General features: G+C 40.5%; 1 protein-coding gene across 5 annotated transcripts in view; it reads left to right on the top strand.

Annotated features, from left to right (window-relative positions):
* TNPO1 (transportin 1) overlaps positions 1–18,458 on the top strand; it is a 70,625-nt gene that overhangs the window by 6,021 nt on the left and 46,146 nt on the right. For 3 of the 5 annotated variants that reach the window (XR_007630585.1, XM_050329623.1, XM_050329627.1), the window contains exons 2-4: positions 8,550–8,774; positions 8,903–9,016; positions 10,633–10,708. Coding sequence is in view for 4 of the 5 variants with exons in the window: in XM_050329623.1 (XP_050185580.1) it covers positions 8,912–9,016; positions 10,633–10,708 (181 nt within the window). In the remaining variant the exon portion in view is untranslated. Of the gene's footprint in view, positions 1–8,545; positions 8,775–8,902; positions 9,017–10,632; positions 10,709–18,458 lie in introns of those variants that run through there. The other 2 variants (XM_050329626.1, XM_050329625.1) reach the window with 2 other exon arrangements.

Genomic DNA, 18,458 nt, shown 5'->3' with positions numbered 1-18,458 from the left:
ACAAATGTCCTTTAAGATTATGCTAATAAATGTGTATGGGACTGAACTCTGCTTTCCTCAGTCAGACTTTTAACTTCAATTTTGAATTCCTGAAAAGAATATTTAAAATCAATATTGCTCTTATCCATCCTGAGCAGCTTTAACACTATTAGTCTTACCCTGTGATGGTAGGATCAAATTTATGCAGGTGTTTTTAATTGTACATGAGATACCTTTTTCAAGCTATTTTCAAACAGTCAGTTCTGTTATTGAAGGTAATTTGAAAAGAGTTTAAAAAAATTGGCTGCTATGTCATGCAGAAAATAGTGTTTTTTTCATTTCAATTTTACAGTTAATTTTTAGTTACAGTAGTGCCTAGGAGCTCCACATATGAATTAAGGCTCTAACATGTTAGGCATGTAACAAAATAGTCTTTTCTCCATATGGCTTACAAGTGAATTACAGTACAGAAGATGAACTTTTTCAATAGGCAAATGCCAGGAGAATGAGATTTATGAGAGGGACTTAAGACGTCTGTGAACATGTCACCAAAGGAGAATTTCCACATAAAATGTGAGAAAGGACAGAAAGTATCTTGGAATGCCTTTTGCATTATATGTTTTAAAGGTCATCATGTGAGAAGGCATGCTGCAGGTCAATAAACTGAGACTCAAGGTGAAGATCATAAAATAAGTAGCAGGAAAAAAAGCTCATGTTCTGCATCATGATAATGTGTAAGAACTGTTTTACAGGATAGAGACATTCGTTTATTCTCTTGGCTATAGACAGTTTAGCCTGTGACTGTGGTTTAAGCTCTTCATAGCTTTATGTTTCATGTAGTGGTTACTTATTATGTAAAGATGATATGTAGAATGGCAGCAAATTTATTTAGTTGAGTTGGTGAAGTGATTTACAACAGGTTTTTATTGAAAACGTATTTAAGTGGCCTTAAAGTTATTAAATGACCTGTGCATTTAAGGTAAATTGAATTATTTTAATAATTCATTTTAATAATATAATTATTTAATAATTTGGTTTAATAACATAGTTTCTCCACTAAATAAATTTCCTTTACCTTTGGGCAAAGGAAAACTAAAACCAAACCTTTAAAAACCTTGTAATTTTGGGGTTTTATAGGTTGTTTTCTTAGTAGCATTTTAAAGGAATTAATTTACATATGTAATTATTTAAATTTTGGAACTAATCAGAGCAGCTAGTCTCTGATTCAAATTCCATTCTGATATCCTTCACAAACCAACATATAAGTATTTAAATGATAAAAATGCTGAAAACTTGCAACTCAATTAAGAATGACAAGTAAATTAATATAATTATATTTTTATACGTTCAGATGCTTTGTCTTGTTTTGCTTTTCTAACCTGAATATATAATGTACATTTAATTTTTTGTTTCTAATGTTTCTTTTAGCATGAAATGCTTCATTTGAACCACAAAGAGGTAAATTAATTGGTAAAGGGACTGGGAGCGAGTTGGTTAAGGCTGCATTAAGTGCCTAAGGAATTTTACTTGATCATTGATCTGTGCAACAACAATCTCTATCTGTGTAGAAACAGTAACAGAAGCTTCAGGCAAGGTGCATTGCCTGCATTCACACTTGCATGCAGCTTGCTTTACACTGGTTCAATATTGCTTCACAACTGTTCTTACAGTTTTGAGACTGCTTTTTCAAAAAACAAGTGTAGAAGTGAGAGAATACAGTAAGAATTAATCTGTTATACATTTCTTTTTTAGTTACTTACTGTGTTTTAGCCTTTTTTAACTAGACATTATAAGTCCACCTGGCTACCTGTAATTATTCAGTGATCTCTTAACACCCATTGCTGGAAAGGGCCATGAACAACTGCGCAGAAGAACTCTTTAGGCTTTCTTCTGTGATGTCTGTTGGCTTCAAGCTATAGCAGCTTTAATGGCATGTTTAACTGAAGTCTGAGACTTCTCTAAATTCTCATCTTCATATATCATATTCAAGAGCATTTAGAATATAACTGAATATGCTTAAACTGAAGAAGTTGAAATATTCTTCCACTGACCATTTGTACTAGGTATTCAGTGTGCACCTATTAGTTGAAATAGTCTTCACTGCTAAGATAAATCTGCTTTCCTAGCACAGTATCCAGCCAGTTTTATTGCTTTGGTAAGATGAAACCTGGAGATTTTTAAGGTATTTTTAATACTGTTTTAATCTGTACGGTTATTTCTCTGTTCTTTTATAGTTGTCTCACGAAATTCCTGCTGTTGAAACACTTGGATCATACTGTTTGTTGTATTAAAAAAATAACAAATTCAAGTCATATAATTATTTGTCATCTGAAAATACTGATATTCAGAGGGGATGAAAACATTGGTTTTGATGTATCTGCAAATTCCACTGTGTATATGTGTACATAGGAACAGTTTGGGATGGCAGAGTGGGTGTCAGTACTTCTGCCTTTACCCTTTTTACTCCATTTTTCATCTGAGGCTTGAAGAACAAGGAATGTGCAGTCATTCTTTAGTGATCTCAGTAAGATCAGTTATGTTAAGAATTTTGCTGCTTTGATAGGTTAGTTAGGGTATTATTCCTTTTATATTTATGTTTTACTTCTTATTTATGTGTATTCCTTTTAAGTTTATGTGTATGATTGGAGCAGTTGACTGCCCTTACTGATAATCATGTGCACAGCTTTCTCCTTTGGACAGAACTCTATCCCAGATCAGTAATAATTTTCTCACTCTTTTCCATGAGAATGTAATTTCAGAGTATTTATCTGACATTAGAGAACACTCTGTACTCACTGTATAAGATTGAATTCCAGTTTCTTTCTGAAGCTTTATAAGTCGACTTCCATTTGTGTCCCTGCCAATTCATATATGACCCCACCCATTAATCCCTATGCAGGACAGATACCAGCTCACTGGAGTCATGCAGGGACTAATAGAAACTCAAATACTGATCACTTCCTTGAGGCAACACCGTCTTAAGGACCTTAGATAAGCCACTTAGAGCAGTAAGAAAATTCATTAGCTATGCAGGGAACAATACACTGGCCTTCTGTTATGATGACCAGTGATGGTGATTTCCCCTGCACTATTGATGTCAGTATTGCAAGTACGACCAAAGCACCAGTGTTGCCACTGATGACAGATCTGACAGTGGCAGTGGCACTAACAGCATGTCTTAGTGCATGATCTTTGTGTTCAAATGTTTTAAAATGCATTGAGTGTTTAGAAAAAGATGGAGGAAAGTAGGCAAGTGTGTTGTTCTAAATTCTGTGTATCTTTGGATGCAAGGTATTTTGCTAAGAAGTAAAAATAAAATCTAATCATGATTAATCAGTTCTTAAGGCTCCCAGTATCATTTTTGCCTTGAACCCTATATTCCTAATAATGCCTGATGAATTTTCCAGAGGAGACTGATCAGGTTTTTGAGCTGTTTTTTGTACCCATTTCTTTATAGTTGGTGCTGATGGATACTGTGAAAAGACAGTGGTCTGATTTAAACAATATAACATAACTAATAATTTAAATTGGAAGGCCAGCAAGTTTAATTTTATGTATTTTGTTTTAATTTAGCTTTTCTTTTCCACAATAGACAATTTTCATCTCATTTATCCATCAAAAATACTTACAAACTAAATACACCATTTGACTTGTATTTGTCTCTTCTTTCTACTAGCAAAAGGGCCTCAGGATCTGTTTCTTATTTAATGAGATTCCCAATTTTTACACTTTAATATAAACTATACCAAATATGTTTCTGCATTATTATTTATGATTATTAAGATGGTGTTGTACAAAAAAGCCTTTAAGCTAGTGAACTGTTTTATGGGAGATGTATAAGTGCTCTATACATATTTTGCACTAAAATTGATTCTTTTATAAGTTACTACATATTGACAAAAGTTGGAGAACTATGATGTATTTTCGTTCATTACAATGCAAGTTTTTTTGGAGTTAGCCTAAAAACACATTGCTGCTTACTTAGATTAAGTTTTTAATAATTGTGAATAATTTAATTTTAAAGAAGGAATGCATAGTTTTCAGGGCCAGCACTTACCCAAATTTGGCAGTGTCCCATGGTGAAGTTTGTCCTTTGTCATGTCCTTTGTGTTCACTGTGGTGAGCTTCTTCCTTATTTCAGTAGCAGGAGGAGACTTTCTCGCTGAACATTATTGAAAAAGAAGAGCGAGAGAAGTTTATCACATGCCTATACTATCAGGCCTCACACAAAGGTCTGTCATGGCTGAGCCACTGTTAGAGGAACAGTCAGCCACTGTGGATTTCTCACTGTATGACTTCCCTTCCAAGATTTGCAGGGGCTAGGGCCACTTTCTCAAGCATGTAGAAAGTCAAGATAGGAATCTCACATCTGTTAGTTTCTTTATTTTTACTCATCTCTTTTAGTTGACAAGAATGAATGCATAACTGAAAAAAAGTAAATGCTAGAATTTCAGGGACTGTCTGTTTTCTCACAGTCTTATATCATAGTCATCCATGGATGTGACTTTTTTCATCCATAACTTCATTTTTAAGTTACATCTGCTATTTTTCTCAGGTATTTTCAAAAGACTGAGTTCTGATCTATCATGAGGAACAGGTTCAAAGGCTGCGTATCATTTTAATTTTTATCTGCATCCTGGGGAAGCCTGAATCATCAGTTAGAAAAACTTAAGTTCAACCAAAATTCTCCTGCAGACACCAGTTGCTTTGCCTCCTACAGTTAAGAGGAAGAAATATTACTATATACTTAAGTAGGGAGTTGAATAGTGTTCCTATGCACTTGACACTAATAGTGCTAGAAAGAATTTTAAGCTGGCTGCAAGCACATGCTGAGTTTCAGACATGAAATTTGACAATAGATTAAAATAAGAGTGGACTCTCAAGAATGACTCCTCCCTTTGTAATACTCACTATACTCCCTTTGAATAGATGTAGGTTGTTACAGTAATGAGTGAAGCTTGATGCTCAGGGCAGGATATTCCATTTTCACCTCCCTGTCCATAGTTATTCTTTATTTTCCATATCTTCAAAATACCTCTTGTGTTAGGCAATTTCAGAGGTTCCTATGTATCATGTAGTAGAGCAAGTAAAGTACTCTAGAATTGGATAAAGCAGCTTGTGACCTGGAGGGGCTGGTTGAAAGGGGGCAGGGGGAAGATGGGGAAGAGATTTTGCTTGCTGATAGATCTGATATTTTATGTCACAAATTCAGGAGGTAATGATTTTCTCAAACAGCCCTCCTTTCAGTTTTAGATTGATTTATGACCGCCAGCATTAGGAGCATGTACTGCCACTTTAGTATCCAGTGTGTGTGATTCCAGTGGGGCAAATCACTAGCAACATGGTACTTTTCCACTTGGTATCTCTAGCTGAAATGAAATAACTATAGCTCTGGAAAAGTAGAAAATTAATTTCATAGATATTGCAGTCATGGACAAAAAAATCCTTTCAAGCTGTTTTTCTGTCAGTCTCCTTGGTAACCTCTCTAGTGCTTCACAGGGTCAAACTCTCTTCTTCCTAAGACTATTCAAATAAATCTTCTCATAATAAATGTTAATCTTGTATCCTGTGGCTGAACTGAGACTGCACCAAATGTTTTAGAATGGATTCTCCTTTCATATGCTAGATGTGAGGACTACCACTGTTTTTTTTAAGTGAAAGCTTAGTGCATGTCTCTAGGAGAAGGCACTGCAAAATAGTATAGTGGTAGCTATTCTGCATGAGCTCCTTCACATAGACAAGTGCATTTTGTATTATGAGAGCTTTTTTTCTGCATAGCTTAATCTATATCACTCTTAGCCCGACATAAAAGGGTTTACACACAAAGTTATGGAATTATTTCCTCTGTGCATACAAGCCTTCTGTACAGAGAGACACTATAAGCACTTTCCACTACTTGGAAACTCAGAAGCCTGGATTTACCAATGGATCAGATGTTTGATTACCATTATTAAAAACCAGTATTACATGCATCAGGGCCTGAATTTTATGACAAGATGGTAGCTATTAGAATGCTCAAAAAAACCCCACCAAACAACCAAAACCATCAAAAATCCAAACTAAAGACTGGGAAAAATTTTCTAAAGGGTAAAGTGACTGAAACTAGATTCTGGCTAGTGCATGACATCTGAAGGCTGGATAATAGAGAAATCAAGTATTAGCCTCAGCATTTGTGCAGGGCTTCTGTTTTCAGAGAACTTTTGTCATCCTTACATATACGGATGAGTGTTTCAAACTTAGTTCTGGTGCATTCTGCTGACTGAGTGGGTCAAACCAGGCTATGTTTTGAACGGTAGCTTTCATTCCTCTGCCTGGTGCTTTGGTTAGCATGGATTCTGAATTCCTTTCTACACAAGATTCTTGCTTGAGGAAAACAGGTAGTAGAAAACAAAGAGGCAAAGCATACAGAAAGAAATCGGTTTCTCATTTTTTTTCACTGTAATCCTTTTAATCTGCATTTTTTTCTTGTCTCAGTCAAATTATTTTTCCTTATCCTGATTCCTTATATAATTTAAAGGGCTAAAGATAGGTAAGAATACTGTAAGAGAAATTATCAAGATAAGGTACTCTGCAAGCTGAGGTGTACTCCTTAGGTTTCTTTATATGTAACCTGAAGAGGAACTTACTTTGGAGGATGATAGTCTAAAGCACTTACATGACTCCACTAATTGTAGAGGCTCCCATTCATACTTGAATTTTTCTCTCCACTGCAGAAAATGGAAATTGTTGGTAGGATTTCATTTTGGTTACATTCTTAGAAAGGAAACTTATATTTTTCTTATTTATGGATCCATGGCCTGCTTCTCTTTCTGCTTTTTCCTGTTCTCTCAACTTTCCTTTCTGGTCTCTTCCCTTGTGTCCCATATTTAATGTTGTTTTTGTTTAACACACTTGGTTTCCTGATAATATTAGACAAATGTAGTCCTTGTGTTATAATTTCTGATTAGTAACTTCTGAAGCTCTAACCAAGTTCAAACAAACTTGACAGTCTCAAAGAAAAGCAAGTTTCAACAACCTTCCTGGTAAGGCAGCAGTAGGGGAATGAGGCCTGAATCTTCCTTGATTTGTTGGACTTCCAGCTATGCAAGCATCCCTATGAAGATATCTCCTACCCATCTAGTGTGAGCTATGAACATCAGTGTTAATGGTCTGGATCCACATCCTTTATTTTGACAAGTTCCTGTGTTAAAGGAAAACTTGTGGAGATTTACCATGGTCACAAAAATCTCATGTAAATCTTGTGCCCATTCTTTCCTGGTAACTGGTGGCATGCCTTTATGTAGCTGCCTTGCTGATTCAATCTTGTTTAAAGTGCTATAAACTCTCAAGAGCTGTGCTGCTTTTGTAGTCTGTCTCTGAAAAAATCCTATGATAACTACAGCAGTTGCTTATGTAGAAGAGGTTAAGAAACATAGCCTATTTCTTGTTTTGTTTTGTTTATTTTCATAAGCTGTTTTTGTTCTTTCCTCTGATTTTATCTTATATAGTGTGCAGTATACTTCTCTACTTCTTATTCCGGTGGGTGCGTACTTTCCTCATTCATCAAATACCCTCTTTCACTGTATAAGTACAAATACACACATACATATATACACTGCTGTCTTGTTGCCTGTGATGGTTCCTTTTACTGTTTTGTTGGAGACTGGTTTTGTCTCCTTCAAGAATAGCATCTCATGGTAATAGAAGGAAAGTTGGCTCAGGACACTTCTGAGTGTCGTTAGACTTGTCAGGTGACTGTCAGTGTTGGGGAGATGAGACAAAGAGCTACTTTGCAAATTACCTGGGATGCACCCCTAGGAATCACTATTGTTCCCTGACCTTAATGTCTCTGGACAGTTATTTAGGCTGGGATGTGCAGTGTTCACCTGAGTTCTGCACAGCAGCAGAAGCAGCAAAAACTAGTTTTCATGCTTACAAACACAGTGACTAAAAGTAAGATTGTAAAAAGCCAAGGAATTACTGGTTTTCATTTGCACATTTTAGACCAGTTTTAAGCAGCATGTGTTCTTAACTTTTCCCGTTAGTATATATATGATATATAAAAACAGCTATATACATACAATGTATGCGATGCATATATATTACATATATACATATGTGTGTATATATATATTTATATCTAAATTGCTAATTTTGACCACAGATCTCTCCTAATATATTCTGGGGCTAAGGATAAGATGCAGTAGGTATTCTAAGTTTTGAGTTTGCACACCCCAGCCCCAACCCCTTCCTCCTTGCGTAGTTGGTCCTGTTCCCTCTTTAAAAGTGAAACTGGGAACTTCTGAGATCTGCTCAGCACTCAACCAAATGACGTAGAAATGCATCAGGCAGTAACGCAGGTACCACGTTTCTGACTGGTGGGTCTGCCTTCGCGCCAGCGCTTCTCCTCCGAGGGCGGGCGGCTGCCCCCGCGCTCGCTGCTGAGCGCTGTCCCTGGGGGCCAGGCTAGGCCGGGCCCGGGGCGCCGCTTTTGCCGTGTCTGCTGGAGGTTTTTGTCTGTTCTTGGGTGGGCGGCGTGGGCACGTTTCGCACCGGCCGGGATTGAGGGGCTCGCGTTCTGTCGCCCGCAGGCTCCTGGCGGTGTGGGACGCACCGGGCAAAGGCGGACGGCGGTGCCGGCGGCCTCGGAGCGGTCCGGGCGAGCAGAGGCGTGCCCGGCGCTAGGACCCAGCAGGACGCGAGGTGGCTCTTCGGGCCGGATCACAAAATTGCCGTGACTCAGTCTCTGCTCGGCGCGGAGAGAGCGGGAGCAGGTCGGTGTCCTCCGGCCGGCGGCTGTTGGGGCGCTTAAGGGGGTAAGAGCCTGAGCGGGCCGGGCATCGCCCGCCCCCTTCCTGGCCCGGCCTTCCTTCCTCTCCGCCCGCCCCCGCCCGGGCCCTGCCGCGCCGCCAACCGCGGCCGCCTGTTGTCTGCTGTTTTCCAGACAGTCAAGATGGAGTACGAGTGGAAGCCCGACGAGCAGGGTCTCCAGCAAATCCTGCAGCTACTAAAGGAGTCTCAGTCCCCGGACACCACCACGCAGAGAGCCGTGCAACAAGTATCCTTGGCCGAGGTTTGCGGGGTCGCACGGGCGGGGGCCGGGGGCGGCCGCGGCCGGGCGCGGGGAGCGCGGCCTGCGCGGCCGCAGGGCCGGCGCTGCGGCGGCCGTGCCGGGCCTGCCCTGCCCTGCCCTGCCCGGGGAACCGCCGCGGCGCGGGGGCCTGGCCCTCGCCAGAGCGGGCGGCCGTGGCGCGGCGTTTGAACTGCCGAGGCGGCTTGAGGGCCGCGGGGCTGCCTTCCCCCGGGAGCGCCGAGCACCTGTTGCGAGCCCGGAGCCATAGGCCGGTTTGGGTTTGGCCGCTGGGTGAGCATTTTAAATTTCTCCCGCCCCCCCTCTTTTTAAAGGCCGGGCTCTGGCGCGGATCTGCCGGTATCCGCTGCTCTCCCGGGTTGCCCACGCTGGGCCGGCGCCAGCGCCCAGCCCCCAGCGCGGCGGGCGGGAACGCGGCCCTCGCTCTTGTGGTCCCCGGGGGGGCCGGGGGTGCACCGCGCGCGGTGCCCGCACCCTCGCGGCACGGGGGGCGGGCAGGGGCCTCCCCAAGGAATCCGGTGCTGGGATTTGAGGCGAAAGCCGTAGCTGGCGGAGCCTCTCCCTGCGCGCCCTCGTGGGCCTACCGGCTCTGACACTGCGCATTTTGGTACGTGGTGAGGATGTTTCTGCTTGCCTAGAAGCCTGATCCTGAAATACTGCTGCTCACTGCAGTCGTTAAAATTCACGAAAAGGGGGAGATCTACTCATTGTAGCTTCGTGTGCTACTTTGCAGTGCATTTGGTGTTAGTGTTGTGAATTGTTGAGATTTTTTACCCCTCTTTCCCCTTCCCCCCTTTGAGACTGTTTCCACAAAAAATAGTGAGGATTGTTGTATCGCAGAATGCTACTTAATAGCATGTCCAAGCAGGGTGGTGATTAATGTTCTCCAATTTAAAGTACTCTCAGTCCGTATTTTTTTGTAAAATAAAAAAAAAAAAACCCTCTGTGTGTTGGTTCTGTCATACTCTTTCCTTATGATGATGTTTTGGCACATTTGGATGCTTAGATCTCAAATATAACAGAGTGGGGAGTATAGGTTAGCCAAAAGCCAGTGTTAGCCAAGTTATGAATTGGTAAGGCAGAGATATTTTTCCAATCAAGAATTTTTTTGATTAAAAAAAATAGTTGGAGTGAGTGAAGAAGTTGTTAAGAAAGTATGGTTTAAGAGCTAGTCTTCATTTCCTAGACCAAATAAGTGTTTTCTTACTAAATTTCTGTTAAGTATTGCTCTTTCAGCTCTTTTTGCTCATTTCTGATACTTTTTGATCCATTAGAATTCACAGTTGTTAGTAATGTTCAACTGCCTGTTTTGGTTATACGGCTTTACAAATATTTTTAAGGATCTGTTAATTTCTGTGTCTGTCTCTGGATTTTTTAAGACTTCTCCATGAAAGCTACTGCATCAGCAAAAAAAACTACAGAAACTGTTTTTAGATTGTTCATTCTCTGTATATCGTGACCTTATAATCACAGCTGGTTGAAGTGATGTAGCAGTACATAACTCACTTAATAATCTCTGTATCCAGAAAGCTATAAATGCTCTATGTGAAGTTTCAAATTTCCTTAACAGTTTCTCTCTTTAGAAACTAGAACAACTCAATCAGTATCCAGATTTCAACAACTACCTGATTTTTGTTCTCACGAAGTTGAAGTCTGAAGGTAAGTTCTTGAGATAGTGAGTGTTTTATTTTACTTATTTTTGCGTTTTTTTAAATTTATGTTATTTAACTTTAAAGAAATAAAAAGCTGGTGCCCCTAGGCAGTTTTCTGGTCGGTTGAATCATGTAATCATGAATTCATTTATCCTCTCAGGAGGCTCTGTGGGGAAAAAGTCTGATGACTTACTGGTACTTGTAGTTTCAACTTTAGAATATATTCAGTTTTAAATGTCCTATCAAATCTTCCCAAAAGTGCTGGAGCATCAGACCTCTGTTGGACTGCAGTTAAGGTGTGGAATAACCGATGAATCATGACTATCATTACGTTAATAATCTCCCTACTAATGAGACTGCTAAACACTTTGAAGAATACATACATACTAGAGTTGTCCGAAGATGTCTTTCATGATCTTCATTCTGAAGTTTTAATTGTAGTAAAATACAGTTAGAAATCATTTGGCTATTAAAGTGTTGGTTTATTCTTATAAACGTTTGTACAAGCTGTATATGGCATAGTGTGTAGCCTCTACCTCTTGGTAAATTCAGGCAATTCCTTGGTAATGATCAGGGTGTGTGAAAGATTGTAATTTCAGTATGTCATAGCTACCGACTTGAGATGTCTTTGACAGAGAAAGGAAATTTGTTTCAAGATCTATTTTACCAGATCTGTCTTCTTTACATATGTTTGTAATCATTATGTTTGATTATTTGGGATCTTTTCTAAGGTTTTTTCTTGTAGTGTTCTGCTACCGGTGCTTTTTGTGCCTTTTAGTGTTTCATATTGTGGTTTCTAAATACTTGTTTTTTACCTTTTGAATTAGATTTTATTATACATGGCTCTGTAACATTCAAAAATTGGCAAGAACTTTGTCTTAGGTTTTAACTAGTTTGGGTTGTTCTGTCAACTCACTTTGGGTGGAGGGAAACAGAGAGGAGGATGAAAATACATTTTCTTGTTTCAAGGCTGGAGTATATCCCAGTGTTTCTGTTTATACTGTTTAGGAAGTCTGCTGGTTATCTGTAAGGCCTTGGGAAAGTACTTTGAGTTTGAGAGAGAGAGTTTTCAACACCAGAATCAGCCAGGATACTGAATCTTTAAGAAAGGAACCACTGTAGATACCATGTACTTTATACCATTATCAGAAAAATAAAAAGCAGAGCAAGTCCAGCAGTGGGATGTGGAGTCTGCACAAAGGATGTGACAAGGAGGGTACTTCACTTTTTTTTTTTTTTTGTCCTTGAATTTCTTTTGTGACACCTACACAATTTACTACTTTGCCCTTCTTCATCCACCATTTGGTTTTGCTAATTTATCTGTAAATGAAAATATGTGCACTGTTAGTGAAGCTATTCCTTTTTGGTTTGGAAGGTAAAAAACCCACACAGATAATGTACTGACACAGCCCTGCCCTTAGTGTTGGTTTTGTGGTTTTTCTTCTCCTGGTCCCCTGAGCTGAGCTCAGAATCTGGTGGTCTTCTGTATTCTGTTAATAATTTAATAAATGTCTTCTAGAGTGCGTGCATGTTGCTTTTTCTTCTCAGATAATTTTGTTTGTTTTATATGTGGTTGACTGAAATATGTCCATTGTCATTCAATGGGACATGGTTAGTTTTGCACAGTTTCTGTAAAGTTTTGCATTCATCTCTCTCTCCCCTGTCCATGAGGCTCTCAGTGGGACTTAGGCTAATGGGAAAATATTGAGAAAAATACATGATGGTCTTGATATTTTCTGCTGGCTTGTATAACTGCAGTTATCTATCCTGTTGCAGTTTTACAAAGCTTTTGTGATTGTGATCTTGTGATTGTGCTTTAGCAACTGACTCTTCATTATATCCAAACATGGGGACTCTAGAAGTTGGTCTCAACCAAGTGTTATCTCAGTGGATTGATTGGTCATGGCCTGGTTTAGGGCTGTTGCAGTCAAGGATCAGAGTCCTTGAGATGATCTTTTACTCTGAAGGTGAATGAGCAGGAATCGAGAACACTGCTTTAATACTATTTGTGTCATAGGCTTTAAGGATGGTCTTTTAAGTTTATTTCCAAAACACTTCGGATTTTTATAAACCAGTTCAAGATAGAGCAGTGTCTCTGCAATTCTTGATCTTGTTCATGTGATGAGTTAGTCATTCAGAGTACCTTACTGTACATAAAACATTACCATGGAGACAGCTCCTGTCTGCACCCCACTCCCTCCCCTCCAATTTTTTGTTTCAATGGAATTCTTCCCAGATGGTAATTTGTGTTCTGGTAATCCTGACACTAATAATTCATGTAGTTTTGCACATAGAATTTGAAACAGCTTTTTTTAAGCTATTTCTGGGATCCGAAGTGGTCTTATGAGTTTGATGTGAATGTTTTCTGATGAGTCTGAAATTTAAACTTCATCTGAACAACGGTTTTTATGAGTCCATTCTATTATGTACTTTCTTGGCCTGGTGGTATTGAAAGATCTTTGAAGCTAAGCAAGAAAAAGACCTTTATGTGAGGTGAGGTGTTAATTTGCCAGCTGCCCATTTCAGGAAGGTATCTTTGAGTGGGATTAATATAGAAAAGTAGTTCAGAAGCTTTAACTGTTAAATTAAAACAAGAGCTCCACTGCCACTTCCCCCCCAATACAATCACCACACATTAATGTCACCATTAAATATACAAAAATAATTGTCAAGCAGTGAATCTGAATATATTACCATTCAGAAGTTGTCAGAGTAGCGTGCCCTTACAGTTTACAATACTGCATACCATACATAGCGTTCTACTTAAACAGCAGCAAACCATTTTTTTCTTTGAAGTTCAGATATATGAAAAATTACAAAAAGACTTAATTTTACTAATCAGTGCATAAATTGAGGTGCATAAATATCTTAAGGGAAAAATAGAGTCAAAGAGTATGCTGAGTTGGAAGGAATCCACAAGGATCGTGGAGTCCAACTCCTGGCCTTGCCTAGGATAGTCTCAAAAACCATACCATGTGTCTGAAAGCATTGCCCAAATGCTCCTTGAACTCTGTCAGGCTTGGTGCTGTGACCAATCACTGGGTAGCCTGTTCCAGTGCCCAACCACCCTCTGGGGGAAGAACGTTTTTCTCATATCCAGCCTAAACCTCCCCTGACACAACTTCAGGCCATTCCTTCAGGTCCTGTCACTGGCCACCACAGAGAAGAGATCAGTGCCTACTCATCCTCTTCCCCTTATGAGGAAGCTGTGGACTACCATGAGGTCTCCCCTCAGTCTCCTCTTCTCCAGGCTGAACAGAACAAGTGACCTCAGCCACTCCTCACACAGCTTTCCCTCAAGGCCCTTCACCATCTTCATTGCCCTCCTTTGGACACTCTCTAAGAGCTTAATGTCTTTCTTATTTTGTGGTGCCCCAAACTGCCCACAATATTTGAGGTGAGGCTGCCCCAGTGCAGAGCAGAGCGGGACAATCCCCTCTCTCAACTGGCTGGTGATGCTTTGCCTGATGCCCCCAGGACACGGTTGGCCGTCCTGGCTGCCAGGGCACTGCTGACTCAGATTCAACTTGCCTTTGACCAGGACCCTCAGGTGCCTTTCTGTGGGGCTGCTCTCCAGGATACATTTCTCAGTCTGTACATACATCCAGGGTTGCCCCATCCCAGTTGCAGAATCTGGAATTTGTTAAACTTTAAGGAGTTTGTGATTGCCCTGCCCTCCAATTTGCGTTGATATCTCTGCAAGGCCTTCCTGCCTTTGAGGGAATCAGCAGCTCCTCCAAATTCGGCAAACTTGCATAGTTTACCTGTTAGGAGATAAATATTTTGTCAGATGGCTAAAAATTCCATGGCATTCACCAATATGCTGGCTAATTACTCCTTTCCATGCTTCTGTAGGGATATTGTAGTGCAGGTTTAAGAAAAAGGCTTTTCCTAACAGATTATTTTTTTAAAGTCTTGGAAGAAAATAATTGGGCTGTGGATTGTGTTATATGATTCAGTGCTTCTGGGATGCTTTCCTGAAGCTCCATATTCTGAACATCCAGAATCAGTATGGGATCTCCAGTATTATGTCTTTCCCAGTCCCTAAAGCCCATACAAGGAAAGCAAAGCTCAGCTAGTCTTAGATAAAGTCTGGCTTGGCCTTCAAAGAAATATTTAGGGGTAAGTTGGAGGTATTTAGCCAGCTATTTCAAGGCATTCCTTATTGTGTCTTACAAGCTGAATATAGTCTGCTGCAATGGGTATTTCTTTTTGTGCTTTTATAAAAATCAGACTGTCCTAGTTGTTGATGTTTGGTGGTTTTTTCATGTCAAACCTAAGTGTACTTAAAATGCCACTATCAAGCATTCCTGTGGGATGTTTTCCTACAGAAGGGGAAAGCATTGCTGGTGTTTCTAAAGGCATTCCTGTTCACCAAGCAGTATTTGATTCAATGCAGTTCTGATGTGCCTCCTACTTGAAAGGCTGTGTGCTGGCCTGATTTGGTCTGTGATGGCTCCTAGGAAGCAATATCACCACCTCTTTCCAGATTTTCAGAAAGCATACTTGCTGTGAGGGATTAGTATGATAAAATCATTTCAATGTGCTTGTTAGCTTGCAGTGCTGGGCCAGGTGCAATTGGATAGCTGAGCACTTTCATGAAGCCAAATCTGGCCTAATAAAGGAATGTCCGTTACCACTTCTCATGTACAAATTAAACCACCTTTCATTTAATGTCAGAAGGGAGTGGAATCCAGAAAAAAAACCCAAATACTTTTGATATTACTGATAGTAGTATCCACAATATTTTTACTAGCTTCAGAACTGAGTATGTTTACTGTCCACAGAAAATGCACATCTTGATTCCACAGTTTGATGCCTTCTTTTTCACTGATGCTCTTAACCTTCCTCATAAGAACTCTCATGTAGCCAAAAAAGGACAAAAAGAGAGGATCTAAGTTCCTAAAATAGTAACAAAGATTAAATGTATAAAGGTATATTGAATTAAAAGCAATCTCTGCTCTCCATTTATTACTTCAGCTAGATGCACAGCTGCTTAGGAAGAACACCTCCACTAGTGCCAAAATTATGTTCTGATGTTTACAGAGTGCAACCTAATACTACTAATTGAAAATCTGATTGTAGTGTCCAGAAAAGTCTGCCAGAATTCAAATACAAAAAGAAAAAAAAGGAAGTGCACTGAATACAGCCCTAGGAAAAAAAAGGAGGAGGTTTTCTTTTCATTAATAGTGCATTCAGGGCATATCAGGGGAAGAAGCCTTACTGGCAAGTAAGGATATCAGAGAAACAAAGCAGTCAGGCCATAAAACAAGACTTATGCTTGCATGCTACCATACAACTTTCTGTTAAGCTATACCTATAGGATATAGACAAAAGGAGAAGTAGTCAAAAATTCCACTGTGAAGTACCCTGTACAACACCAGTGTTGTGAGTGCCCTGTATTTTGCGTTTCCCAATACTCAGCAGTTTGTACAGGATTCTGAATTACTCAGTTTGATAACACAGCCTTATTTTACTCATCCAGGTAATCCTTCTGCTAACAGCTGTTCAAATAACAGATTGTCACATTTTTAATATATACCATTCACCTTTGATATATACAGAGAGTGACAAAACTTCTACTCGTCTGATCAGGTCATTTCTTCAGATAGATTAATGACTCTAAATATGTATTCTTTCACTGCCAGATGCTGTCTAAGCAAGTTCCATTTGCAACCTCATCATTTCCTTTTCTATGTACTTGACTAAGTGCAAAAGTCCATGTCATCATCCTCCCCCTGGCCCTCAAAAAGTAAATGCCAAAGAAGAGATGACGTTACTTTTATAATGTTCTCAAACTACAGCACTGTCCTGCATTTGTTATGTAGTTTGGGACCTTGTAGTGAATCATGCTCCCATCATGCTGAATTTGTATTTCTTATTAATGATTCTTCTACTCTTAATAGAATTCTAGTACTGATTTAACTGCTGCAATAGGAGACGATATGTAAAATTACAGGAGAGAGGAAAAGTGCTGAGACACTCAGTGTGTGGAGATTTGGTAGAGAAGCTGCAAGTAGGAGCGAAACCAGAGGATTAGTTCTTTAAACTTTTCCTGGTGTTGCAAGCCTCTAGAGATGTACAAATTTTGGCATTCTAATTGATATGTGTTCATTATTAGTTAGAATACAGAATTTTCCATAACTTACTGTAGTGGGTTGACCTGGCTGGATGTCAAGTGCCTGCCAAAGCCACTCTGTCATTCTCCTCCTCAGCTGGACCCAGGAGAGAGAATATAACAAAAGTCTCACGGGTTGAGATAAGGACAGGGGGAGATCACTCACAACTTACTGTCTCCAGCAAAACAGACTCAACTTGGGGAAATTAGTTTAACTTATTACCAATCAAATCAAAGTAGGGTAATGAGAAATAAAGCCAAATCTTAAAAACACCTTTCTTCCCACTCCTCCCTTCTTCCAGGGCTTAACTTTACTCCGAGTTTTCTCTACCTCCTGTGCCTCACTGGTGTGGGGGCATGGAAAATGGGGCCTGTTGTTAGTTCATCATACATTGTCTCTGCTGCTCCTTCCTTCTCAGGGGGAGTACTCCTCATATTTGTCCCCAGCTCCCAGATGCAGTCCCTCCTACAGGAGACAGTCACCCACAACCCTTTCAAACCTGAATTCTTTCCACAGCCTGCAGTTCTCCACAAGGTGCTCCAGTGGGGAACCCTTCCATGGGGATGCAGTCCTTCAGGGACAGACATGGGTCCAGTGTGGGCTACCCACAGGGTCACAGCATCCTTCAGGCATCCATCTGTTCTGGCGCTGGGTCCTCCACGGCTGCAGGTGGATATCTGCTCCCTCCATGGTCTGCAGGGGGACCTACTGTCTCACCATGGTCTGCAGGGGAATCTGCTCCAGTGCCTGGAGAACCTTCTGCCCCTTCTTCCTCACTGACCTTGGTGTCTGCAGGGCTGTTTCTCTCACATACTCTCACTCCACTCTTCTCTGGCTGTGATTGCTCTTGCGCAGCAACTCTTTTCCCTTCCTAAATCAGAGAATCACAGAATCATAGAATATGCTGAGTAAAAGGGACCCATCAGGATCGTCAAGTCCAACTCCTGGCCCTGCGTAGGAAAGCCCAAGAATCACACCATGTACCTGAAAGCATTGTCCAAACACTTCTTGGACTGACAGGTTTGGTGCCTGAGAAGCCTGTTCCAGTGCTCAACCACCCACTGGATGAAAATCGTTTTCCTTATAGCTAACCTAAAACTCCCCTGGCTCAGTTTCATGCAATTTCCTTCAGTCCTGTCACTGGCCACGAGAATGAAGAGATCAGCACATACGTCTCTGCTGTTATTCCAGAGGCGCTGCCAGCGTTGCTGATGGGCTTTCCCTTGGCCAGCAGCAGGTCTGTCTTGAAGCTGTTTGTCACTGGCTCTGTTTGACTTGGGGGAAACTTCTGGCAGCTTCTCAGAGAAGCCACCTCTACATCACCCAGCCCGCTACCAAAATCTTGCCAGATAAGCTCAATGCACTAACCAGCAAGTTAATTGTTGATCAGCAGTTCAATACTCTTCCCATATTGTCCACAGTTCACTTTTATTTACAACATGTCTTCAGAAGCAGAGCTGGTGCTACTTCAGTAAATATGCAAAACTCAGCATCAGCAGAACATTTCCAGCTTCGTTTTGGTGCCTTACAGACATTCCTAAGCTTAGGCAATTGTGTTAAATTATTTTCCATGACTCACATGAGTCAATTGAGAGCACTGATTAATTTCAGACTAGTCACTACATTTCAAGGTCGTTT

This window comes from Myiozetetes cayanensis, unplaced genomic scaffold (assembly GCF_022539395.1).
Source record: "Myiozetetes cayanensis isolate MyiCay16 unplaced genomic scaffold, myiCay2020 scf4, whole genome shotgun sequence".
NCBI lineage: Eukaryota > Metazoa > Chordata > Aves > Passeriformes > Tyrannidae > Myiozetetes > Myiozetetes cayanensis.
This window is presented reverse-complemented; position numbering and strand designations above follow the sequence as displayed.